At 40.3% G+C, this 26,778-nt stretch overlaps 1 protein-coding gene across 1 annotated transcript in view; it reads right to left on the reverse strand.

Moving 5' to 3' along the window:
• Window positions 1-10,303, reverse strand: part of PDCD6IP (programmed cell death 6 interacting protein) — a 62,983-nt gene extending 52,680 nt beyond the window's left edge. Inside the window, exon 1 of the mRNA XM_082639741.1 lies at window positions 9,948-10,303. Within this exon, the coding sequence (XP_082495867.1) occupies window positions 9,948-10,156 (209 nt within the window). The 5' untranslated portion in view covers window positions 10,157-10,303. The remainder of the gene's footprint in view (window positions 1-9,947) is intronic.
• Between the last annotated feature and the right edge of the window lie 16,475 nt (window positions 10,304-26,778).

The raw sequence follows: 26,778 nt of genomic DNA on the forward strand, positions 1-26,778 counted from the left end.
AATATCTAGCTATGCTAGGAAGTTAAGGACTCAAAAAATGAGGATATGTCAGAAGAACACAGGAACTAGCTTTAAGCAGCTCCTACTAGCCAAGTCCAGAATAATTCAAATAAATAACAAATCATAACCCACTAAGGAAAATAAAAACATCATTCTAAAGTAAACAAAACAGGTGAATAGGGAAAGCTCTACCTTACTGTACAATGCCAACTAATAAATCTAGAAGAAACAATGAAGTGAGAAAAGTCACCATTTGGCATCTTTCATAATATAATATCTGATTCAGGTAAAATCATTAATGGAAGCTAAAACACGAAAGTTTGATGGAAACAGGATATTACAAAGTCACAAAGTACCTTCCCACAAAATACTAATTAGTATAACTTATTAACTGTAAGGCCAAAAAATCTGGCAGACAGCATCTTAACAAACTGGTACAAGTTAAACATTATCAGCAATGGGACAAATCAACCTCGTGTTTTTCCTAATATGCACTAAAAAGAACACAGCATCACTAGAGCCCCAAAATGCATAAAACACAAGAAAATATGAGGCAAGCCCTTACTGAGGGACATTCTACAAAGTAAGTAGCCTGTACTCTTCAAAAATGCCAACATTGTGAACGGCAAGGAAAAACTGAGGAACTATTCCAGATTGAAGGAGACTAAAAAGGCAATTAAATGCAATGCAAGATCTGGGATTAGATCCTGGACCTGTAAACAACATTATTGGGAAAATCAGCAAAATCTGAATGAGTTTTGTAGATTAAATGGTAATACTCAATCAATGTTAATTTCCTGATTTTGAAAGCTGTACTGTGGTCATGTAGGAGAGTATTCTTGCATTCCCATTATACTTATAATTACATCCAAAACTTTTGACATCATTCATCATTCAACTCTCCAGCCTCAACTCAGAATATTCACTACACATTCTAGGCACGAAAATTCTATGCTCTCTCCTGGCTCAGGGCCCTCACCCATTTTTTTCCCCCATACCTGGAAATTTTCCCATCACAATTTCCCATTTTTCTTGTCCTCATTCATTCACTCATTCAACAAAAATATACTACAGGTTTACTATGCACCAAACACAGTTCTAGGACATAGGAATTCAGCAGAACATAAGCATTTAAAAATTTGCACCCTTGTAAAGCTTACTTTTTGAGGGGGATACAAAACAAGATAAAATAAAAATGTAGTAAAGTAGATAGGGCTAAGTGCAATGGCACTTAAAGAAGTGAGAGAGATAAGGTATGTGTATGGGGTGAGGTGAGAAGGCTGTAGTTTTTTCAGATAACATGGTCATTTGACTACATAAAAGTAAAAAATGAAAAAATTTAAAACATCATGGGGGCTCCCCTGGTGGTGCAGTGGTTAAGAATCCACCTGCCAAAGAAGGGGACACGGGTTCAAGCCCTGGTCCAGGAAGATCCCACATGCCGCGGAGCAACTAAGCCCATGTGCCACAACTACTGAGCCTGCACTCTAGAGCCCACAAGCCACAACTACTGAGCCCATGTGCCACAACTACTGAAGCCCGTGCACCTAGAGCCCGTGCTCCGCAACAAGACAAGCCACCACAATGAGAAGTCCGCACACCGCAACAAAGAGTAGCCCTCACTTGCCACAACTGGAGAAAGCCCATGTGCAGCAACGAAGACCCAAGGCAGCCAAAAGTAAATAAATAAAATAAATAATTTTTTTTTAACAATCAAGAATAAAAGAGAGGGCATGAAGGAAGTGATGGGATGTGAGGGAAAAGCATTACCAGTCAAGGGAAGAGCAAGTGCCAAAAAGCTGAGACCAGAGTATGTCTGAAAAGATCTCTGCCATGATAAGGAGGCATATGGCCAGAGAGCGAGCACTGGAGAAAACAGTGGGAGATTAAATCAAGGAAGTAATGATGCCTTGAGTGCAACTTGCAAGACTTTTGGCTTCTACTATAGAGTAAGAGGAGGAACCATCCAGAGGGTTTGGACAAGAGTAACACGAGCTAATCCATTTTCACAGAGTCACCCTGGCTGCTATGTAGAAAACTGACTTGCAGGTGTGCCAGGGCAGAAGTAGAGACAAGTCAGGAAGCTATTGCAGTAATCCAGTAAACAGATGATCCACGGTGGTGGCAGAAATGATAGAGGCACTCAATCTCACTCCTTTTCTTAATTAATTCCCCTCTCCATTTATAATCTTAGGCCCCTGAATTTTTCCTTCACAGAACTTACCACAGTTGGTAATATATTTATTTGCGGGACTTTGTTTAACGTCTTTTCTCTCAAAGGATTGTAACAGAAACTGGGTCTATTTGCTCAGTTTCATTGCTAGCTCCAAACAAATGAATCAGTAAAATGCAAAGTTTTTAAAAGGCAACTTTTTTTAATCTCTGAAAAGTAAAACCTGAGACTCTCTGTTTGGGGAATGAACAGGAGCTACCAAAGAACGTGTCCATAAGGAGAGACTAGCAAGTACCAAGACCCTGAGGCAACAATGTGCAAGGAGGCCGACAGGGCTATAGAGCAGGGACTGGCACACTTTCGCTGAAAAGGGCTATTCTAGGCTTTGCAAAAAAAAAAGGCAAAATCAAGGATAAAATGTAGGTACTTGTTATAACAAGAGAGAAAACTTCTGCCCTGCCCTGTGCGCTTTTTACCTGGGTTGGGCCATCTCAGATGGTGGGTACACTAAGTACACAGTTATCTAATTGCCATTAGCTGGAGACTTCTCCGAGGGAAGAGGATCCAGTCTGGTGGCAAGAAGCCCAGGGGAGGGAGGTGAGTGGTGGCTAATACAGTCCGTTTCACTCTCTGCCCCAGTGACACTCAAATATCGGCACGCCCTTCTCTCCTGCCAGAGAGTCCAGCCATCTCAGCTTGGGCGGCTGGTACAGCTGGCAGGAGAGAGGGCAATTTGCCGAGTCTCCAAGTTCCGGTGTGAGATTACACCATTCACTGCCAAGCCACTGCCAAGCAGAAAACCCAACATGTAGGGCACCTGAGCAAGCCCTGGGCAGCAGTGAGGCACGGCTACTGGCCAGAGAGGCAAACACTTGGAATAAAGGGGAGGATGGGACAGAGGGGAGCACCCCAGCTAGCTCTCCAAGGCTCACAACGCTAGAGTGGTGCCCTGGACCATACAAAAACAGGCAGCTGGGTAGGCCTCTGCTCTACAGACAGCAAGGAAGGAAGTAGGAGATGAAGCTACTTGCTCTGCAAGTGAATCAGGAAAAAAAGAAAGGCTAAAGAGAATGTACTAAAATTTTATACCTACCCTATTTACTCCAAAGCTTTTGGGGTCAACTCTCAAAACTTATGTGGGGTAACAGTGCATGTGTATCCTACATTTAAATGACTAGGAAGATACGCGATGGAATCTTCAAAGTAAAATAGCTGTCTTAAGACAGGTTATGTAATATGAAATATAAGTATGAAAAAATGAAATATAAGTACTATACAATAGTCATTGGAAATCAGTAATATCTGACTTCATAATATGGAGTAAACGCCAACAAAGAGACCAACTAATGCTTTTCAAAAGAAAACAGCCATTGCTAACTGCAGGTACCACAGGGAAAATGCTGTTCCTACAGTACAAAGTACAGTAAGCTATTCTTTCAATATAATTCCACCACATATGACCCCTCACAGGTCAGCCTAATTCTCAGCTATCAAAGCTCTCTAGAGAGGGAACAAGAGCAGAACAAGAGAATCTACCACACCTCTCTCTTTATCATTTAAATATGCTTTACTCAATCAGCAGATTCTATCCCAGGGTATACCTCTAACAAATTAGACCTAGGCTGCAAGTTTTCCACAAATGGGGAGAGAGAAAGCCAGTATGCTACACCAGAGTACTGGTGTAGCAAAAAAAAAAAAAAAAAAAAAAAAAAAATGTTAAGGATTTTATTTTTAAAATAAGTTTAAAAAAATTAATTAACTATAAAATCCTAAACATAAAAAAGTAAGTCAGACAACCCTGAGTTTGAATCCCAACTCCACCAACTCTTAGCTGTGTGACTGCATGCAAGTTACTCAACCTCTCTAAACCCTTCCTAAAGTGAGGGCAAAACCTCATTTAATTTAAGCATGAGGGACAAATGATACAATATATACTCAAAGCTTAAAATACTGCCTGGACACACTGCACATGTTGGCAAAACGGTAGCTACAGACTCTTATTTTACAACTATTTATAAGTGTTTTACATGTTCTCCAGTATTTCATAAAACTCAATCACTTTAGAGCACATATCTAAGAACTCAACGTTTAAAATCTGATGGGGAAAAAAAAGGAAATGAATATATTTCTTTTAATATACCAGTGATAGGTACAAAACAAATTCCCATTAGAAATTCTAGTTTTAAAGGTTTTTTTAGGGGGAAGGTGTGAAGATGGAGAACAACCAATCTACGTTAGGCACGGTGATACCGCAACGCAAATTCACGTAACCCATCCAGCTCCAGCCAGTACTGAGGGCTGGGCAACTCCCAGCCCACCAACCAGAGACAGAAACAAGAGAGCTGGGCCAGATACTGATCAGAGTTAACAGATGCCTCCTGAACCTTATTTTCACCCTTCTTTCTTTGCCCAATTTACCTCATGAAGAATCACTAATGAAGCACTACTGCAGCAGAGTATGGCAGAAAGTAAAGAGTCAGGGAGTCAAGATCTTAGTCTAACTCTACCACAAAGCTAGCTGCGTGGCTTAAACCTCCTGTGTGCAGAAGATTCTGAGAGAAGATTCTCTCTAGGGTTACAAAGAATGAAGAAGGTCCTGACAAGCTATTTTATTTATTAAACATTAGAAAAGTCAGAACACAGAAAAGCAGAGATTTTAAATTTTCCTTTAAATTTTCAAGTTTATTCATTTATGCAAAATAAAATTACTGAGCCAATTTAAGGTCTGGATACTACAGATACTCCTTGAGACCAAGGGTCAGGTATTATATATCTTTATATTCCCCACACTATTTTATTAACAAATTGTAGCAACGTCATTAGGGCTAATATTATCTCAATATCTTCAGCAACAATCAGAATGTAAGCAACAGCTTGAGAAGTAAAATGGAACAGCAATATTTTCTTTCTTGATCTGTAAAACACTAGTGCTGGGATAAAATTTCAGAAATTATGAAACTAATTCCATCAACTTTATTTTACAAATGAAAAACATACTACCATAATGCAGCAAACTAAATATTAACCCACAAAAAAGTGACACAAATCTATTTAGAAATTTTACAAAATCTATATAAAGGACTCTTGAGTTAAAGAAAACTAAAATTACAAACTATTAAAAAATGTCAACAAGAATACTATATACCGGGGACTTCCCTGGTGGCGCAGTGGTTAAGAATACACCTGCCAATGCAGGGTACACAGGCTCGAGCCCTGCTCCGGGAAGATACCACATGCCGCGGAGCAACTAAGTCCGTGCACCACAACTACTGAGCCTATGCTCTAGAGCCCACAAGCCACAACTACTGAAGCCTGTGTGCCACAACTACTGGGCCTGCACGCCTAGAGCCCGTGCTCTGCAACAAGAGAAGCCACCGCAATGAGAAGCCCACGTACTGCAACAAAGAGTAGCCCCACTTGCTGCAACAAGAGAAAGCCCGGGGACAGCAACAAAGACCCAACGCAGCGAAAAATAAAATAAATAAATTTATTTTTAAAAAAAGACACATGCACCCCAATGTTCACTGCAGCACTATTTACAATAGCCAGGACATGGAAGCAACCTAAATATCCCTCAACAGAGGAATGTATAAAGAAGATGTGGTAATATATATACATATACAATGGACTACTACTCAGCCATAAAAAGGAACGAAACTGAGTCATTTGTAGAGACGTGGATGGACCTAGAGATAGTCATACAGAGTGAAGTAAGTCGGAAAAGAGAAAAACAAATATTGTATATTAACGCATATATGTGCAATCTTAAAAAATGGTATAGATGATCTTATTTGCAAAGCAGAAATAGAGACACAGACATAGAGAACAAACATATGGATACGGGGAGGGGGATGAATTGGGAGACAGGAACTGACGTATATGCACTGTTGATACTATGTATAAAATAGATAACTAATGAGAACCTACTGTATAGCACAGGGAACTCTACTCAATGCTCTGCGGTGACCTAAATGGGAAGGAAATCCAAAAAAGGGGATATATGTATACATATAGCTGATTCGTTTTGCTGTACAGTAGAAACTAACACAACACTGTAAAGTGACTATACTCTGATAAAAATTTTTTTAAAAAATTCCTTTACCTATCCTACCCTTCTATTCCTTTACCTATCCTACACATAATGGCCAATAACATATGAGCAGGGTATTCTGGGGCAGTTTCCAGGAAACATCCTGGAGGCTGAGCCCTCTGCCTCCTTTCTCCCTCCCTCCATCCTCCTAAAACTTGGGTATGACTGCTATCTGGAACTTGAGAGCAAGGACTCTAGGTTTTACAGAGCAGATCACTGGAGGAGCCAGAGCCTGGGCCTGATGAACTTCACAGAACCACTACACCATCCCTAGGCTACCAGAACTACCCATCCACCAACTTTTCACATGGAGTAAAATCACAATTTTTTTTAAATTTATGTTTTGGCTGCGTTGGGTCTTCATTGCTGCACGCGGGCTTTCTCTAGTTGCGGCAAGCGGGGGCTACTCTTCGTTGCGGTGCACGGGCTTCTCACTGCAGTGGCTTCTCTTGTTGCGGAGCACTGGGCTCTAGGCATGCAGGCTTCAGTAGTTGCAGCACGTGGGCTCAGAAATTGAGGCACGTGGGCCCAGTAATTGAGGCACGTGGGCCCTAGAGCACACGGGCTTCACTAATTGCGGCGTGCAGGCTCAGTAGTTGTGGCACACGGGCTTAGTAGTTGCTCCACAGCATGTGGGATCTTCCCAGACTTGGGATCAAACCCATGTCCCCTGCACCAGCAGGCAGATTCTTAACCACTGAGCCACGAGGGAAGCCCTAAAATCATAATTTAACTCACTGATAATTTGAGATCTACCACACGCAGATGACTTCACCCCTAACACAGCAACATAAATAATATAAAACTAAAACAGATAATATAAAAAACTGCATACATGACTGTTGAGATCCTCAACCTCCATTCCCCCTGACCAAATTTCAGAAAGCTGACAACTAGGCTTTTTCATGGAAGGAGACTGGAAGCTTTCTCTCTAAAGAAACTAATCACAACAAAAGACACGGAAGGTGGTATCTGGAGCTTCCCCCTCCCCCCAAAAAATCCCAGCAGGGTTCCCATCTGATCACCTAGTGTAAAATTCACTATTTACCAAGGCTCTCCTAATCAATTTGTAGTTAAAGTCACTTTACAAAGGATGACATTCACTCTTAATATTATAACTCATAAATGTGTATTTTAGGAAATTTTAATAGGTCATCTAGAAGTTAGTAACAATAAAAAGGCAAGTCACTGTACCTATATGTAGAGCTGTGTATCTGTACTTACCAAGCTAGCTTCTCTTCTTTAGGAATTAGATTAAAGCCCTCTTTTTTAAAAAATTTTATTTAAAAGTTCATTAAGTGTAAAATATGTAAATTAATGTTCAGTTTACACAATTATCCAAATATAATTATTAAAAGTAAGACAATCTGCTTGATTGGATGAACACCCCACAGCTGTTTCATTTTTACAGCATGTATACCAAAGGTACTTTTGTACACACCTCCATTTAATAGACTGTACTAATATCTATTATTTTACCCTAACTCTCCTAGAACAGAAGTGAAAAAAGCGTAGTTGTTGAAGGAATGTGTTAATATGAGGATAATACAGATGACTAAAGAAACAGTTTCAAAGAGACTATCTCCTCAACAGCCCTAGAACCTAGGAACAGTTCTCACATTTACACCTTGGAAAAGACTAAAGGAATGAACAAATGAATGAAGTTTTAAACTTCACAGAACCACTACCCACTATTCTCTCATCTTTTAGTCTCTGAAGACTACACACTCCTTAAGGGCTGAGACCAAACCTAATGTATTCATGTGTACATTATACACAACCCATGCTTTTTTAATACTACTAATGAAAAATCGTCACTGAATGCCACTCATGTCTATATAAGAATTGTATTGGAGATTTTTTTAAAGTATGTTAATTCTTAAGAATGGCTAACTATTCATAGGTTAAAATTTTTTTTTGTATTTGTTTCTTTTTAAAAAATTTTTAAACTTTATTTATTTTTGGCTGCGTTGGGTCTTTGTTGTGGCCAGCGGGGGCTACTCTTCGAGTGGGGGCTACTCTTTGCTGTGGTGCATGGGCTTCATATTGCAGCGGTTTCTCCTGCTGCGGAGCACGAGCTCTAGGCACATGGGCTTCAGTAGTTGTGGCATGCAAGCTCAGTAGTTGTGGCTCATGGGCTCTAGAGCACAGGCTCTGTAGTTGTGGTGCACGGGCTTAGTTGCTCCGTGGCATGTGGGATCTTCCCGGACCAGGGCTTGAACCCATGTCCCCTGCATTGGCAGGCGGATTCTTAACCACTGCACCACCAGGGAAGCCCTAACTTTTTAAAAAGCTTATACTAAGTATCAAGCTAGTGATCTTTGCAACCCAACAGTTTTATCTTTAAAACTGACACCAAGGGGTCATCATCTCTCTAAGCCATCCAATCAGTATCCTCCTTCTGGAGAACCAGCTCTTCCCCAGTCCGTACTAATACTACTTTAATCCATGCTGCATGGAGAAATTAAACCAGCAGAGCGACTCAGACAAGGGCAATTAAATTAGGCCATTTCCCACCATCATACATGGGCACAAGCCAACCCAATCAGAGGTCTCCATGGACTTTCGCCAGGGTGTAGGAGAAAAGCACTCTTACCTAAGATCCTGAGTGTTAAGACCACTGTAACTACAGGAGAGCCAAGATCCTGAGTGCTAAGACCACTGTAATTACAGGAGAGCCAGTGGCCATCTCTCCCAATAGAGAAACAAAGCTCTCCTAAGAGGTAATCATCATGGAGGCAGGATGATCTCTTTGAATGCCTAAAGATAAGGAAGAAATATTCCTTGACTTTGCAGTTACTAAACTAGTTTAACCTGAGCTGCTCCTACCTGCATCCTAATACAGCTGTTTTTCCTGTGAAACAAGGAGAATATGTTACACATAGGCAATCAGATCATTAACAAGATGGGCGAAAGAAATTTTTTAACTATAAAGTGCTATAAAAATGTTCTGCCATCCTAACTAGAAAGAACTACAAAAGGAACTCTCCTTAAATACAGCCTGAGCTCAATAAACATTTGCTAAGATAACAAATTTACTCCAATATCTGCATACCTGGCTGTGAACAAACTGATTAAAAGCAACCTATCTTGAACGTTAATGTCACTCAAGTTTAACTTCAAATAATGGCAGCTCCTAACCTATGGAATTCTCCATTTGTCGTTCGGTTACGATGAACCTAGGGAGATGGCTCATTCCGAAGTGGACAGTGTAGTAAGTAATAAACATGGGTTCCAGTGTTCCAATTCTGCCACTTCCCTCAAGCAACTACGATTACGAAATCCAAACCTGGCCAACAAAGTTTTGCAGTGACGCAAAAACGGGGGAAGGGAGGAGTCTCAGAGACCCCCTCCCCCCACCAAAAAGTGAAGAAAACCAGTTCTGCGTAAATGTGGCAAGAGAGATCAGTACGTGGCAGACCGTTCCTCCCAGGTGGCCGACCGACCGAGCCTCAGTGGACCAAGGGCTAGGGCGGGCAGCTAGGGGAAGCGGGTCGGGTCCCCGGGGCCTTCGAGGCCGCTCCTGCTCAGCAGGAAGTAATGCAGACCACACCTACGCGCCCGGCCAGCAGGGGCAGGCCGGCCAGCCCCGGCCGTGGGTGTAAAAGGGAGGCAGGAAGAGCGGAGGAAGCAAGGGGAGCGGCAGGCCGCCGACGGCCTCCCCCCGCCCGGCCCCAGGCCCACCTCAGCAGCGTCTCGAGCGCGCCCTCGTGCTTGTCCAGAGGGCGGCCGAGCGCGGCGCGGCGCAGCTTGCTGAGCTCCTCCGCCGCGCGGCAGTACTGGGCCTGCTCCTCCCCGCCGCTTGGGTACGTCTGCTGGATGAACTTCACCAGCGGCTTGGCCAGGTCCACCTCCGAGGTCTTCTTCAGCTGCACTGAGACGAACGTCGCCATGGCGAGCGCCTCGGCCGCCCTTCGGGCCAAAGGGACCGCGGGACGGCGACGAAGGCTGAGGCGCGCGGGGTACCGGACGGGCGGACTGACGGGCTGACACAGGTCCGCTCGGCCTGCGCTTCGGGTCCGGCCACTTCCGGGAGCTCTCGCGCAGGCGCAGTCGGCGCGCCGCCTCCGGTCACGTGAGGGAGACCGGGCGCCGGCGCTGCTCACCTGGGCCCCCACTCTTCCTGCGCGCAGCCTTACGGCGCCGGCTTTCCCCACAGGCGGAATTTTCTCATTTCTCCGTACTTCCTCGGCAGGTGGGCGGAGTGCTTTCACGTAAAGATAATTCTTCCTCCGCTCTAACAATTTCCCGGGGCAGTACTCCAGTTACTGCCACGTGAGGGAGTTTGCAGCCGCCTGTCCAAGACCTGGTAGCCTCAGGGTTATTGTGACCTATGGTAATTCATTCAGCGGGCTGCTGTGTATGAATACTGTGTGCACAGTGAGCCGAGTAGGCAAGGTCCTGGCTACTGTGCAGCTTAATGTCAGGTAAGGACACAGATATTAAGGTGGACCGAAAAAGTATCTTGGTACTAAAAGCAGGGTGCTTGGCATGTAGGGTATGAGGGTCCCTCGAAAGAACCTAGTTTAAACAATAATAATTATTAAATAATTAAAAAAGTCTTTTCTGAGGAGAACTTTAAAAGACCTGCAGTTTGAGAAGATGCTTGACATTAGGAGAAGGGAAGAGTGGCTGGGAGAGTACTGGCTGGGGAGAGCCTCCCAGACCAAGGGGCAACGGCCCTAGGAAGCAAGCACTTCCCATGTTCAGGGAGTGGAAGCAAACAGTGTGGCAAAAACTTAATAAACAAGTAGAGAATGGGATGAAATAAAGTTGGAAGAGTAAACAGGCATCAAATCGTTCAGAACTTTGTAAGCCAAGTTAAAGAATTTGTATTGTAGAATAAATGGAAAGGAAGCTATAAATGGCATTTAAGCAATGGTGACATGATACAATTTATCGATACATTTTTAAAAGGCCACCCTGTGCATCAATCTGATGGGATGTCATATGAAGTATACAATATCGTCATCTATGATCTATTCCGGGCAAAAATGTTTAACTTGAATCTGTCAGTTCTTTGCATCTAATACACAATTTATAAAGAAGTACAGGGGATAGAAGAGCAAACTAAATGATACCATGAAAAGTAACCAAACAAATCCAGAAGGTGGAACATTAGGCAGAATAACTGATCCCATCTCTTTAAAAAAGTATAGTTATGAAAAAAGCCACTGCTCTGTAAAAAAATTTGAGGGACATAGAATCTGGATTGAATCCTGATTTGAACAGACCAACTATGAAATGCGTTTTCAGGACAATTGAAGAAATTTGAACATAGATGGACTGAATATGAGATGAAAATGTATTGCCATGGAAAGGTGGAGATCATTAACTGAAAAGAGCAAGTCACAAAACAGTATGTATGTTACAATATCTCATTTTGATATCTCATTTTGATTATAAAATGCACATATGTGTATTTATATACTATGAAAAAAGATCTAGAAGGATTATACCCTAAGGAATTAGCAGTTGTAATCTTTGGAAGTGGAAATGTATTATTTTCTTTATTTTTTGCCTATCTTTTTTGTGTAATTTTTTACAGACTATATACTACTTTTGTTACAAAAGTTTATTTGGCCACAGTTTTTTAAATTTTTAAAAGTTTATTTTAGTTAAAATGTTCCATGTTAAAATAAATAAACTAGCCACTCTGGGTGCTATGTAGAGAATGTATTAAAGGAAGGCAAGGTAGAAGCATGGAGCCAAATCATGAAACCATTTCAGAAATCCAGGCAAGGGATCATGAAAGCTAGTATTAGTAGTAGTAAGCCAGACTCCCAGATTTGGGGCCTGAACATCTGAGCTGTCAGTGGAATCATTTACTGACATATTAAAAAAAAAAAACTGATGGATAATCCACTGATGGGCCCAGAGGATGGGAAGTGTTTATACCAAGCATTCAAGTGGAGTCATTAAATTGACAATTGGATATATGAGACTAGAGCTCCAAGAAGAGATTTGTTTGGGAATCAACAGTCAGCATACAAATTAATTTTAAGCCTCTGGGCCTAGAAAGGAACACAAAGAAATAGAAATAGATCAGAAGCTGTCAGGAAATATAATATCAAATTATGTGTTTTTTTAAGACAGAAGATAGTATTTTGTAGGTTGGCTGACAGGACTGATCCACTGGGGAGAGAATGAAGATTCAAAAGAGCTGAGGATAACCAAAGGAGCCAAGTGCATGAAAAGAGGAGAGGAAAGGGTAACCAGAGTAGGGAGGGTACAAAAGAAGGGATTAACTGTCAGAAAGATGAGGAATGTGTCATTTGTTGAGGCAGATGGAGGGAAAAAGGAAATGAACATAAATGTGGTTAAGTGGGGCATTGATCAAGGAAAGATTAAGGTGATCTTATCTGATGAAACATGATCTGTCTCTGCATGTCTCTCAAACTTTATGTTTTGCCACTTGTTCCTCATGTATTACTGCCCAGACATGTTGGTCTTATTTCAGCTTCTCAAACTCTCACTAAGATCTTTCTTTCCTCATATGACCTGAAATACTTTACCCCTTTCTTCATATCTCGGAAGAAATGTCTCCTCCCCATAACACCGTCTAAAGTAGATTCCCCCCTTGTTAATGTCTAACTCAGCCATTGTTTATTTGCTTCATAACACTTATCCTAACTAGCAAGTTTTTTGTTACTTGATTACTTTTTTTTCTGACTTTCTCACTAGAATGTAAACTCCTTAAGGACAAAAATTGTGTTTATTTTGTATACTGTTAAGTCTCTAGCACTTGGCACTTAGTAGGCAACTCAGTAAATATTTTTGAATGAGTCAATGAGTTTCACTGCTTGCAAAAAAATAAAAAGGTTTCTGCTATCAAAATAACACAGCTTTCCCCTCAATAGCAGGTACCCTCATTAAACAGGCATTAGGCCAGTGGCCAAAGGATTGTATATAAAGGTAAGCTAGCTCATGTTCTGATAATAAACAATTTCAAAATCTCAGCATCTTAACATAATAAACATTTGTTCCTTGCTCATGCAAAGTCTTCTGTGGGACAAGCAACTGTCCAGGGTCGCTGTCCTCCAAGCAGCGTCTCAGTCATTCAGACGAGTTTGATCTTGTAGCTTAACTGTCTTAACATGAGACTCCAATTTCAAATGGGAAGAGGGAATCTGTAGCATCACATAGCAACTGTTCACTGCCTCTGCCCTCTCACTTTCATTACCTTTCACTGTCTAGAACTTCTCACATAGCTCCATCAGACTGGAATGGGATCAGGAAGGGTGGTCTTCTGTATGCCCAGGAGGGAAGGGAGAACTGGACGTTAGGGAGCCCTAGTGATGCTTTCCAAAGATACATTTCACTGTTTCCAAACTCGCTTATGGTAACATTGATTTTCCATCTGTGTAATGAAACATCATAAAATGTGTTCTTAGAGTGTATCCGCAGTGTAACGTTTCAGGGAATATTAAATCAATAGATTTTTTCCTCCCTGATAATCCCTGGTTCCGGTGAGCCCATCATTACCCCCACTGATTGAACCAATGGAAATAAACCTCTCTGGATGGACAGAACCCTGCTGAAAACAGCTTTGAGTTTCAAAATAGAGCTTTTCAAGTCCATGTTGAGACAGTAGCCTGAAAGTAAGCACTTGTGATTTTGGGGAGGAGCGAAGCCTTGTTGAGGAGAAAAGAAGTTTATCAAAGCCAAGCCCAGAAGACTGTAACAAAGAGTTTTTACAGTAAATGAGAGGGTAAATAGTACAAGGATTTGATGTAAGGAAAGTCCCTGCAATGCAAGAAAGAGAAAGCCCTTTGGGGTGCTAAAAGGAAGAGTCTAAGAGAGAGAAAGTGAAGGGCAAAAGGTAAATGAGGTGTCTTCACTCCCCTACTCCACTCTCTCGGGGTAAACTTAAGGGTGTTGGGGGGTCATGGGGGAGGACCTACAGGAAAGGAGGCATGCAGTAGAAGAGTTCACATAGACTTGCTGAAACCGATGACATTAAGGATGGAGAGGACTTCCCTGGCGGTCCAGTGCTTCCACTGCAGGGGGCGAAGTGTTCGATCTCTGGTCGGGGAACTAAGATCCCACTGCCACATGTCACCTGGGAGACACATCACGTGTATGGAATGGAAAGGGGAATGGTGTGGGGCAGGGCACTCAGTTTTTTGCAGCATATAACATGCTTGAGAACTATTTATCTCCTTAATCTATTTGCATATTTCTAAAAAATTAAAAATGCAAGAAGAGTAAATTACCCATTTTCCACTTATGGGTGTGTAAATTTTGAGGTCCACATGACCTCAAATTTTTCTAAGAGAAATAGGGAAACTATTAATTTTTTTATGTAGAATTATTCCCTGTGCAAGCCCATTCTCATCCCATCTACTAATGATCATATTTCCACCAGCTGCCAGTTCTCTAATACCATTCACAGCTATTTAAATAACCTGCCCTTTGCCACCAGTGTCTCTTAGACAGGAGTTGTTTTACTTGGGTAAGAGAACTTCTGAGAATAAATATCAGCATTATTTTGAAAGAATTGCTTTACAGAGTAGAACTCATTCTGGACAGCTGTGCATATTATCTTGTGTGTATCTCGACGTTTGAGGGCAGGTTTCTCCTGTTTTCACCAAAATCCAGTATGTGTTTAAGTAGTATCCAAAGTTGAAGAGGAGCTCCCTCACCCTCTCACCCTCTCACCCTTGCTTTTGTTAATTTGCTTTTAGAGTTACATGAGGTTTCTTTAGTCTGTTCCCTCAGGCATACACTAGCTCTCTGTTTCAGATTCAGGGAGCAGTAAGTAAATGGTTATTGGTATTTCTTCATATTAAACATACTTGAGTGTCCTTGTAAGAAAATTATGCATGTACACAGACATGTGTGATTTCATTTATCTTTACTTATTTAATATTTATGATCATATATTAAAAACCAAGGGCTTTGGGCTTCCCTGGTGGCGCAGTGGTTGAGAGTCCGCCTGCCGATGCAGGGGACATGGGTTCGTGCCCCTGTCCAGGAGGATCCCACATGCCGCGGAGCGGCTGGGCCCGTGAGCCATGGCTGTTGAGCCTGTGCATCCGGAGTCTGTGCTCCGCAACGGAGAGACCACAACAGTAAGAGGCCCACATACAGCAAAAAAAAAAACACAAAAAAACCAAGGGCTTCCCTGGTGGCGCAGTGGTTGAGAGTCCGCCTGCCGATTCAGGGGACACGGGTTCGTGCCCCGGTCTGGGAAGATCCCACATGCCGCGGACCGGCTAGGCCTGTGAGCCATGGCCGCTGAGCCTGCGCATCTGGAGCCTGTGCTCCGCAACGGGAGAGGCCACAACAGTGAGAGGCCCGCGTACCGCAAAAAACAAAACAAAACAAAAAACAAAACCCTCCCCGTAAGCTTCATGGTACAAAGGAAAGTATCAATAACATGTAGATGGCCAAACTAAGTTATTCAGCAAGTATCTGTTCAGGTTCCACTGTGTGCCAAGCAAAATTTAAATCAGGAGAATTCTGTAACCAATATATCAATCTATGGTATATATTTACAAAGTTCTTGGTTCCACACTCATAGAAGATAGTTCAGGAGATGGTTTATAGGATGGGGTCTAGCACAAGAGGTAAGCCCTACAATGGTAGCTGCAGCAGAGTAGCCAGACCAGATTAAAACAGGAAGATGAAGGGCTGCAGAAGGAAGGTCCCATAGAGAAAAAAAGAAAGATTAGAGAGGGATTTCCCTGACGGTCCAGTGGTTAAGACTTCACGCTTCCACTGCAGGGGGCACGGGTTCGATCCCTGGTCGGGGAACTAAAATACTGCATGCCACGTGGCGTGGCCAAAAAAATAAAAAAAGAAAGATTAGGGGGATTAGATAGAATACCTGATGTGATGGAGCTTTCAGAAAAAACTAAGTTTTTACAAAGAAGAACAAAAGGCTGTGACACTCTAAGAAAAGCAAAGAAAATAAAATCATTGTGTATCCCTTGGTGTTTACAGTCATAATAAACACTAATTGTTTAAGGTTGTGTCCACCAGGTTTCTTTCTAGAAAAATTCCTATTTTTAAAATTTTTTTATTGAAGTATAGTTGATTTACAATATTTTGTTAGTTTCAGGTGTACAACAAAGTAATTCGGATAGATAGATAGATAGATATTCGTTTTTTCAATTCTTTTTCCATTATACAAGACATTGAATACAGTTATTACAAGACATTGAATATAGTTCCCTGTACTATATAGTAAATCCTTGTTGTTTGAAAAATTACTGTTTTCTCTTTGTAATTGATAAATAATTTGTGGGAATATACTTTGAGACTATATTAATGTGTTGTTCCTCATTAAACTTTTTTTTTTACTAGTTTTAGCATCCTTTGATGATTCTCACCTGACACTATTATTGCTATGATAGTGGCAAAATGGTGATTTTCTAATCCATCATTTCTCCTATATTTATTAGTAGGCATTATTCTATAAGGAAAACTTTTCCTTTCTCTCCCATTTATTAATTTATTCATTTACATATTTATTTATATCAGCACAGACTCATGGATTTTTATTCAGTAGATTATAATCCACTGCTATCATTATTTATTTTGATGCTCTACCTTGTCCAGGAGTTGGCCAATGGAAGCACCTTTAGACTGGCTTCTATGTTCTTTTTCTCCCAATGTTTTAATTTTGTAAATTTCAAACACAGCATAGAATTTTACAGTGAACACACCTACATACCCACCTACTTAGATTCTAACATTAACATTTTACTATCACACATATCTATCTTTATCACACCTCTCTATCTAATCATCCCTCTATCCATCCATCCATTAATCTGCCTTACTTTTTTGGATCCATTTCACAGTACATTGCAAACATCAGACAGGAAAAGTAAAATAAGTAACTTGATTGGTGAATAGGTAATAGATGGGAGTCAAAAGATATTATCTAAATGATATCAACAAATATCATTTAAAGCTGACAAATCAAATAGCATAAGGAAGTAAAGAAAAAGGGGACCAAATAATTTTCTAAAAAGGCATTATTATAAAGATAACCATTGAAACAAAAATATAAACTTCCCTAAAACCAAAAGAAAATTTAAAAGAGCAAACAGGCCACACAGGCAAAAACATAGTAAAAATAGCAACACAATAAATACAGCACAGAATGATATAACAAATTGAGATCAAACCTAACAATCATGTAATAAATGTAATTGGGTTTAAATCAACATTGAAAGAAAAAAGACTTTTAGATTGAATCAAAAAAGAAATCCCAAATGTGATAGATTGTAAAATTGGCTACAAATTCTTCTCCCTTCGTCTATGACTTTGCATTGTGATGTTGTAGATCCTCTCATCAAGAACTGGAGTCTGTTTGACCACCCTTAAGTCTGGGTTGTTGATGTAAATTGCTTTGGCCAATGGGGCATTAGCAATCGTGATGCAAGCCGACACTTCAGCCATCAGAGCTTGTTCCTTCTTGCTGCACTTGAAACCCTGTGATCTCTGTACAGACCAGCCTGCTGGATTATGAAAGATGGCCCAGTCATCCCCCTATCCTCAGCCAATAGTCTACTAATTGGCAGACAAGAGAATTAGGCTATTGTAGATCATTCAGCCACCAGCCAGCCCCCAGCTGATGTTAGTTACATGAGCAAGCCCATCAGAGTTTTGCTGAGCCAGCCTAGACCACAAATGCCCAACCAACCCACAGAATCATAAGCTAAATAAATGGCTCGTTTTAAGCCACTAAGTTTTGTCACAGTTTGTTATGCAGCAAAAGCTAACTGATACCCCAACATGGCACATATAAGCAGTACACATAAACAAAGTGATTCAGAAAGGATAAATAGAAATAGACAGAGATATGCCAGGCACATAGAAACAATAAGAATGCAGAGGTTATCATCTTGATTTCAGACAGTTCAAGCCAAAAGAATATAAATATGATTAAGAACACTTCATAATGCTAAAGGATAAAATTGTCCAGAAAAAAAAAAGGTAACTAAAGCTACAGTTACAGGTTTTTAATATCTATGTGTTGGGTAACCCAAAATATCTATGTATCAACACAGCAACCACCATCACAAAAGAGAAACTACAAGATTAAATTTTGAACTAATAATTTCAAATCTTTTGGCCAAATGTTGAGTAGCTAAGAGAATTAAAAGGAATATCACTCAGGGGTGATGCAAAGAGGATACATCTGGAGGCAAGATAGATGAATAATGTCCTCTCTGAATAATGTGTAATACCTCATTATGAGAGATGTGGCCATGCAACTTATAGGGCAATTGAGAAAGTATATATTTTCCACTTTGCAGTTAGGCTGTATTCTCTATGAAAAATAATACTTGTTTTTGGGAGATGGTGATTCAACAGCCACCTGCAACACCTTTCGTAGAAACAAAAAGAATCTCATCTACAACTCCCAGTAGCAGTGAGTTTGTTCACCTACCTTGTACTTTGTAGAATCTGAATAGTCGAAGTTCCCCACCCTAACTTGGGAGTATGAGAGGACTCCACTGCCCTTACCCACCACACTCCCCCTCCAGGGTATTCATCTAGCCCTGTGGTTCCAAGTTCAGGTAATTTTGCCCCCCAGGAGACATTTAGCAATGTCTGGAGACATTTTTGGTTGTCACAACTTGGGGGTTGGGGGGGTGCTACTGGTGTATAGTGGATAAAGGCCAAGGGTGTTACCTACAATACACAAGACAGTCCTACACAACAAAAATGCATCCTGCCCAAAATGTCAGTTGTACTGAGGGTGAGAGTCACTCTTGAGAATCATGCAGTCATGCAGTCAGCCCTCTGTATCTGCGCATTCCCCATCTATGGATTCAACCAATAGTAGATTGAAAATATTTGGAAAAGAACTTCCAGAAAATTCCCAAAAGCAAAACTTGAATTTACCGTGACGGTAACTATTTACGTAGCGTTTACATTGTATTAGGTATTCTAAATAATCTAGAGATGATTTAAAGTATATGATAGGATGTGCATAGGATATATGTAAATACTACACCATTGTATATAAGGGACTTGAGCATCTGTGGATTTTGATATCCATGGGAGTCCTGCAACCAATCTTCCATGGATACCGAGGGACCACTGTACTCTGTCCAGTAGACTTTGAGGTCTTCTTACCTCCCGTATACCTTCACCCATTCACCCTTCTCTAAGTATCCTAATCCTCATCTGGGTATCCTCACCTCTCTCTTTGTCCTTTTTTTTCTTTGTCCTTTGTCTTAAACCTGAACAGATAAGGATGTGGCTCAGGCCTTAGATCATTAGTATAATCCCATCCTCAAGCCTCAGTAATTAAAAAAAAAAAAAAAATGACCCAATTCTAGCTATTGAGGTATGAAAGAGGTTTGCCAGAGGTCTCAGAGAAGGGAATTTCTTTGCTATTTTGAGAGAATTTCTGAAAGTGACCTTTCTTTCCCTAGATGTGGATGAGGAAACATGTTTCTGTATGTCAGAGTTCTTTCTTGTGCGCAATAGAAATGAACTGTGGATAGTTTAAGCAGCAAGAGAATTTATTAAAGGATATCAGGGACTTCACAGAATCTCTGGGAAAGCCAGAGAATTATAGGACACATGGCAGAATATATCCTGTTGCTCTGGGGAAAACACTACTGCTTCCCCACTGAGCGCGACTACCCCGCTAGCAGGTAATGTGGGGCCCTTGGGGGGCCTGAACCACCACCACTGCTGCTTTTGAAGGTAGTACTGTCACCTCTGCCAGGGAGTCTCTGCATGGTTTTTGCAACTTTTTTTGGCCTGTGCTCCGCAACGGGAGAGGCCACAACAGTGAGAGGCCTGCGTACTGCAAAAATAAAATAAAATAAAATAAAATAAAATAAAATAATGTATATATATTACAATTTTATTTGTCATTATATTTCAATAAGGCTGGGAAAAAGTGAAAAAAGGAGAGATGAAAAATGAAAGACTAAAAGATGGAAAACTGCTGCAGTTCACACAGACCCCAGTCTCTCCTACCTCTGCCCCACAATGTGTCACTACTGAAACACAGAAGATTTGCTATATCAGGACTGTTCACAAGATGGAGCTATTAAAACGAGTGCTCTGATAGTCTGAAGTTACAAACTTGAAGGACTCTTTTTCCTAGGGCACACCTGTGGTGCTAGAGGGAAATTTATAAGGCCTGAGCTAGAAACCTGTTCTCACAACCAGCAATGTTAAGCACAGGTAAGCAGCCCAGGCTTCTCTCTCCTTCGTGGTGAATTTCTCCTGGGTAAGCCTTGGTGTCTTTTGCTGCCATCTCAGGTCAGGGATGCTTCAGTGCATCAGAGGTGATGTATTAACACTGATCCTCCCAAAGAAAGTGGTCAGGATCTCAATAACTTCCTTCCCAGAAGACTCCTTAGGCTTTAGGAAAATTTGCTGACCCTCTCCTATCAACCTTCAAACTCCTGTACTAAAGGACATGTGGTGAAGAGCAGCATTTAGATTCCACATGTAAGTGGTACCATGTAGTATTTGTCTTTCTCAGTCTAATTTATTTCACTTAGCAAGCATAATGCCCTCAAGGTCCATCCATGTTGTCACAAATGATGGTGAAGTCACAATGTCCAGATAACAACTGCACAACAGTCCTGACTGGGGCAATGTGACAGGCAGATCAACTGTGGTCCTCACCATGGTTCTGCCATTGTAACTTACCTTTTTTTTTTTATTTTATTTTATTTTATATATTTTATTTTTGGCTGTGTTGGGTCTGTTGCTTTGCACGGGCTTTTCTCTAGTTGCGGCGAGCAGGGACTACTCTTCATTGCGGTGCGCGGGCTTCTCATTGTGGTGGCTTCTTTTGTTGCAGAGCATGGTCTCTAGGCACACGGGCTTCAGTAGTTGTGGCACGCAAGCTCAGTAGTTGTGGTTCGCGGGCTCTAGAGCACAGGCTCAGTAATTGTGACACACGGGCTTAGTTGCTCCACGGCATGTGGGATCTTCCCGGACCAGGGTTCGAATCCGTGTCCCTTGCATTGGCAGGCAGTTTCTTAGCCACTGTGCCACCAGGGAAGCCCTGTAACTTACTTTTAACCTGATGAAAGTTCTAGAGGATCTGCTTCACCAAACAGGGAATAAATCTAAATGTAAAATACAGATCAAGGACCCAGGGAATCTAGCCCAGAAGAAAAACAAAGGGAATTCCAAGACTGACATCAGAAGAAAGTCCTAGGATTATGGTTGTACAGAGCACCTAGAGAGCAACCAACAGAGACAAGAAAAGGAGATTTACAGAGGAAACATTTCCCAAAAGATTGGAACTAATACATTTCAAGGCAATTAACATATCCAAGAAAAAAACTGAGAAAGGAAACCAAATAAAGACTTAAGAGGCTGTTAATAGCAGAACTGGTTTATTCAGATCAACCCTACCACCAAAGACAAATAAAACATCTGCATAGAATATTTAAATTAAACTTCTTAAGGCACTAACGAGCTAACAACATTCTGAGGTAGTGTTACCCAACTAAATGTGGGTCCGCTTGCTTTGGTGCAGTAAAGCCAATCTACTGACACAGGGTTGTGGTGAAGGAGAGCGTAGCTTTTATTGCAGGGCACCAAGCAAGGAGTCCAGGGCAGCTAGTGCTTAAAAGACCTGAACTCCCTAAGGCTTTCAGGGGAAGGCTTTTAAAGACAGGGTGGGGTGGGGGATGGGGGGTGTAGGATCAGCTCATGGACGTTCTTCTGATTGGTTGGTGGTGAGGTCACCGGGGGTCAACATCATCAACCTTCTGGTTCCAACAGGTCTGAGGTCTCTGTGCTTGTGGGCAGCATACAGTTCACTTCTTCCACCTGGTCAGGATTTCAGTGTCTGCAAAACAGTTCAAAGGACATGGCTCAGAATATTCTCTATAGCCCCTGAGGAGGAACTAGAGGTGCTTGACTTTGTTTAACAGCTAAACTATTATTATTTCATCTTGTTTGACTGTTTCTCTTTCTGCATTTTCTCACTTCTCTGATTACATTTATTCTTGGACTAAAGTTTTTTTTTACAGACAAAAGGCAGGCGGAAGACATGGTGGGGGTGGGGTCCTGTCCTGGGAAGGCCCCATAGGGTCCTGCTCGGTTACAGTAGGATGCAGGAGAGGATGGAATCTAGAAGGTGAACATAGTATTCAGGTCGCTTACATCCTGGGAATTTGCCAGTCTAAAGGGGTGGCTGAGTTGTGACACTTTTGAAAGCTTCCCAGAACTAGAGGATACAATTCAGAGTTCAGAGCCCACTGAGGGTGGGGTACCCTGTTAAATAGTCTCCTGCTTTAGATTAGGATCTCAAAGTACTGCACCCTAGAAGTCAGAGTAAATTGACAGTAAACCAACCTTCACACAGATTGTCACCAGCTTTGAATGATGAAGTGGTCCCCAAATCTAAGACTTTGAAATCAGATTAAAGTGATCCTAGATTACTAGTGGTCCCAGGAGCCTGGCAGAAACAAATAGAAATCCTCTCTGGAGAGAGATAACATCATCTGAGTCTTAACTTATTTCTATAACTAATTTTTGAAATACATTGTTCAGCACACAATCAAATATAACTAGACATGTGAGGAGCCAAGATAAAATGAACAAGAACCAGCAGAAATAACTGACATCAGACACAGCCCTGGAGGCCTCCAAATCTTGGAATTATCAAACACAAATAGTAAAACAAGGGCACTTCCTATGCTAAAGGATGCACAAGCCATGTTGGAAAATTTCAACAGGAAACTGGAAACTATAAATAGTGACATACAACACTTATAAAAGAACCAAATAGAATTTGACAAGAGAAAAATACTATAACGAAATTTGTTAAGTGAATGAGTTTATGAGCAGATAAACTGGAAGATATGTTAAAAAACGAATCATAAAGCACTACAACAGTCTCATGAGAGTTACATTTGCATATATATAATAATATAAACACTGCATGTTGATTTGACCAAATATTATAACTATATTCAGAAAATGAATACCACCAAGAATCCTACAGTTATTAAAAAGATAACAGTTTATTTTAAACTTATGATAAATTTCAATTTTAGATAAAATAGAAAACGTCCTTGAAAAACACAACTTACCAAAACACACAAGAAATAGGACATTTGAATAGTATTATATGTATTAAAGAAATTGAATTTGCAGTTAAAAACTCCCCCCTGCACACATACAAAACTCCAGCCCCAGATGACAGTAAAATTTTGAAAACATTTAAGGAAGAAATAGCACCAATGTCAAACAAACTGTTTCAAAGAATAGAAAATGGGAGAATGTTTACCAATTCACTCTATGCTATCAAAATAACACATAAAAAAAATCTGGCAAGGACGTTATATAAGAAAGAAAAATTACATGTCAATACCTCTGATGCAAATAAATTTCAAAATTCTTTTAAAATATTTTAAAATTGAATGCAGTGATACATAAAATGGATAATCATCATGGCCAGGTTGGGTTTATTCCAAGAATTCAAAAGTAAAATGATATTCAAAAAAGTATTCAGTTAATATATCAAAATTTTGATAGCTCAGTTTTAAGAGTACTGTCTTTTTCAATGATTGATTTAACATTTTTTCCAAATACTTTAATATAAACTTATTGAATATTGACTCCATGCTAATAATAAAAATTAACTTTTTGTAATAAATGAACAAACCAAACGAAAACAAACATGCAGATAAAGAGAACAAAATAGTGGTTACCAGAGGGGGAGGGGTTGGAGAGCAGGCAAAATGGGTAAAGGGGATCAATGGTCTGGTGAAGGATGGAAACTAAATTTTAGGTGGCGAGCATGCTGTAGGGTATACAGAAGCAGAGATAGAATGTTGTACACATGAAACATATAATGTTATAAATCAATATTACCTCAATAAAAAGATAATAAAATAAAATTTTTTGTAAAGAAAAAAAGGAGATGAAGGATAGTAGGAGAGGAAGTGGCACTGTGAGAGAATAAATTTGCATCTACCATAATATAAAGTTGGTAGATAACGTCTAAAGTAGCATGTGCAATGTTATTTACAAATAGGTAGAGATGTAAATGCCAGAGGAGACAGCTAAAGGAGTAAAACTTAGTTGCTTCCAGAGAAGAGGAATGAAGAAACTAGGGAGGGATGGAAAAAGGGAAATGCTGTAGTTTGTCATAAGCCTTTGTAGTCCTGAAAAGGAAAAACTCAGTTGTTGTTGTCTTTCCTATGTAGGGAAAAACCCAGTTCTTCCCTACTGTGTCTTTCTTCCCTGTGTGTCGCCTTTACCTTCACAGAGAACACTTCACTTCTGACACTTGTGGTCACCAGATGTGTGAGTTTTTTTCCCCACAACAGCAAGCTAGTCTCCAGCACCAGCTGGAGGTCCTACAACTTAAGTCTAGCACTATCTACCTGGAGGTAGTGTCAGATCCCACAGATTACGGGCTCAGTCCCATAAGACTGTTCTTACGCCCCGCACTTCAGACACCAGGGGCAAGCCCAGGATGTCACCTGTGCTTCGGACCAACTGGCTGTAGATTAGAGACTCCTTGGGTTCGATTAATTTGATAGAGCAACTCACAAAACTCAGGGAAACACTTTTACCAGTTTATTAAAGGATATGATAAAAGATACAGATGAACAGCCAGATGAAGAGATATATAGGGCGAGGTCTGGGAGGGTCCTGATCGCAGGGGCTTCTGTCCCCATGGAATTGGGATATGTCACCCTTCAGGTGCACATGAATTCGCCAACCTGGAAGCTCTCCGAATCCCATACTATAGGGATTTTATGGAGGCTTCCTTATGTAGGCATAATCAATTATACACTCTGTTTTTAGCTATGTTCTCCTCTCTGGGGGATGAGGGGCGTGGCTGGAAATTCCAAGCTTCTAATCCTGGTGACCAGCCCCCATTCAGGAGCCAGCCAAGAGCTCACTCAGAATCACCTCAGTAGAACAAAAGATGCTCCTAGGGCTCTTATCACTTAGGAATTTGCAAGCATTTTAGGAGCCCTGTGTCAGGACAGGATCAAAGACAAATAGTAAAACAAGAGATGCTCCTAGTGTTCTTACCACTTAGAAAATTACAACAGTTTTAGGAGCTGTGTGTCAGGAAATGGGGGCAGAGGCCAATATATACATTTTCCATTATCTCACAAGTACTATTTGACTTTTCTAAATATGTACATATTACTTCAGTAAAACAAAAATTAATTTAAAAAGTAAAAATGAAAAAACCAGGACTGGATGAGATCATGAGAACTCTAATACCTGAGCCAGGGCCCTTCCAATGTTTAGAACTCAGGAAGATGATGAAGAGGGACCAGCCAAGTAGACAGAGGGAGCAGCCAGAATCACAGGAGGACTTAAGAGAGTGGTGGCCTAGAAACCAAGTGAAGGAAATATTTCAAAAAGAAGGGAATGGTCAAGCATGCCAAGTGCGATTAGTAAGACTGAAAATTGATGAAAAAGAATATAAATATATATTCAAATATATATTTTTATATTATTAATATATATTATTTAATATATTGTATTATAATAATTATTATATATAAGTATCATTATCATTATAATTAATATATAATAATTATTGTATTATAATTGTAACATAATTATAATTATATATATTTTATTATTAATATATGTAATATATATTAATGTATTATTCAAATATATATATATGAATCACTTTGCTGTACACCTGAAGGTAATACAACATTGTAAATCAACTGTAATTCATACTTCAATTAAAAAGAAAAGAATGAAAATTGATCATTGAATTTGATACCATCAAGTGTAATCTTCAAGAGCAATTTTGGTGGATTGAAAGTCTGATCTAAGTGAGTTCTACAGAGTATAGTGAGGATGACAAGTAAAAACGGCAAGAACAGCGACTCACTGGTAAGGAAAAGAGGATGGGTATTTGTATGTCAACAGGGAGCTTTGTGCATCTAAGTGTGAGTCTGTGTGTATGGTTTCAAATGAAAATATTTGAATGTTGATGGGAATGACCTATTATGTTATAGGACAGGTATGTGATTTATATACATATATGCCTAAAATAAACTCAAGTTAGACAGCATTAATCATTTTAAATGATCCTGGATTTAATTTGTTAAATTTTAAGATTTTTGCATCTATGTATAGTATAGCTTTGGAAGAATAAGCTAGTTTTCCTAAGAAAATTAGAAAGATATTTATTGTTTTCTGTGTTCAAAAGACACACAAAGGTGTTAAGTTATTCATTAGATTGGCTGGACCAAGTGAAGAAATACAGGTAAGAGAATCCAACAGACTTGGGTCCTACTCCAGCTCTTTCACAGTAAGTGAAATACATAAAGCTGTTTAACACTGGGCAACATTACTTCTTTGAACCTCAATTTCCTTTTCTGTAAAATGGTGTTAATATCTAACTCATATTGTTATTGAGGATTAAATAAGATAATTTATATTGTGTTCAGCATGGTACTTAAATATAGCTAAATGTTTAACTACCATTAAATGCAGTTACTATCATTAATGATCATCAGTTATTTTTTTCTTTAATGGTTTTTTCAATTTCTTCTATTAGTTATTG

Source organism: Mesoplodon mirus, assembly GCF_964341445.2.
Source record: "Mesoplodon mirus genome assembly, chromosome: 12".
NCBI classification, from domain to species: Eukaryota; Metazoa; Chordata; class Mammalia; order Artiodactyla; family Ziphiidae; genus Mesoplodon; species Mesoplodon mirus.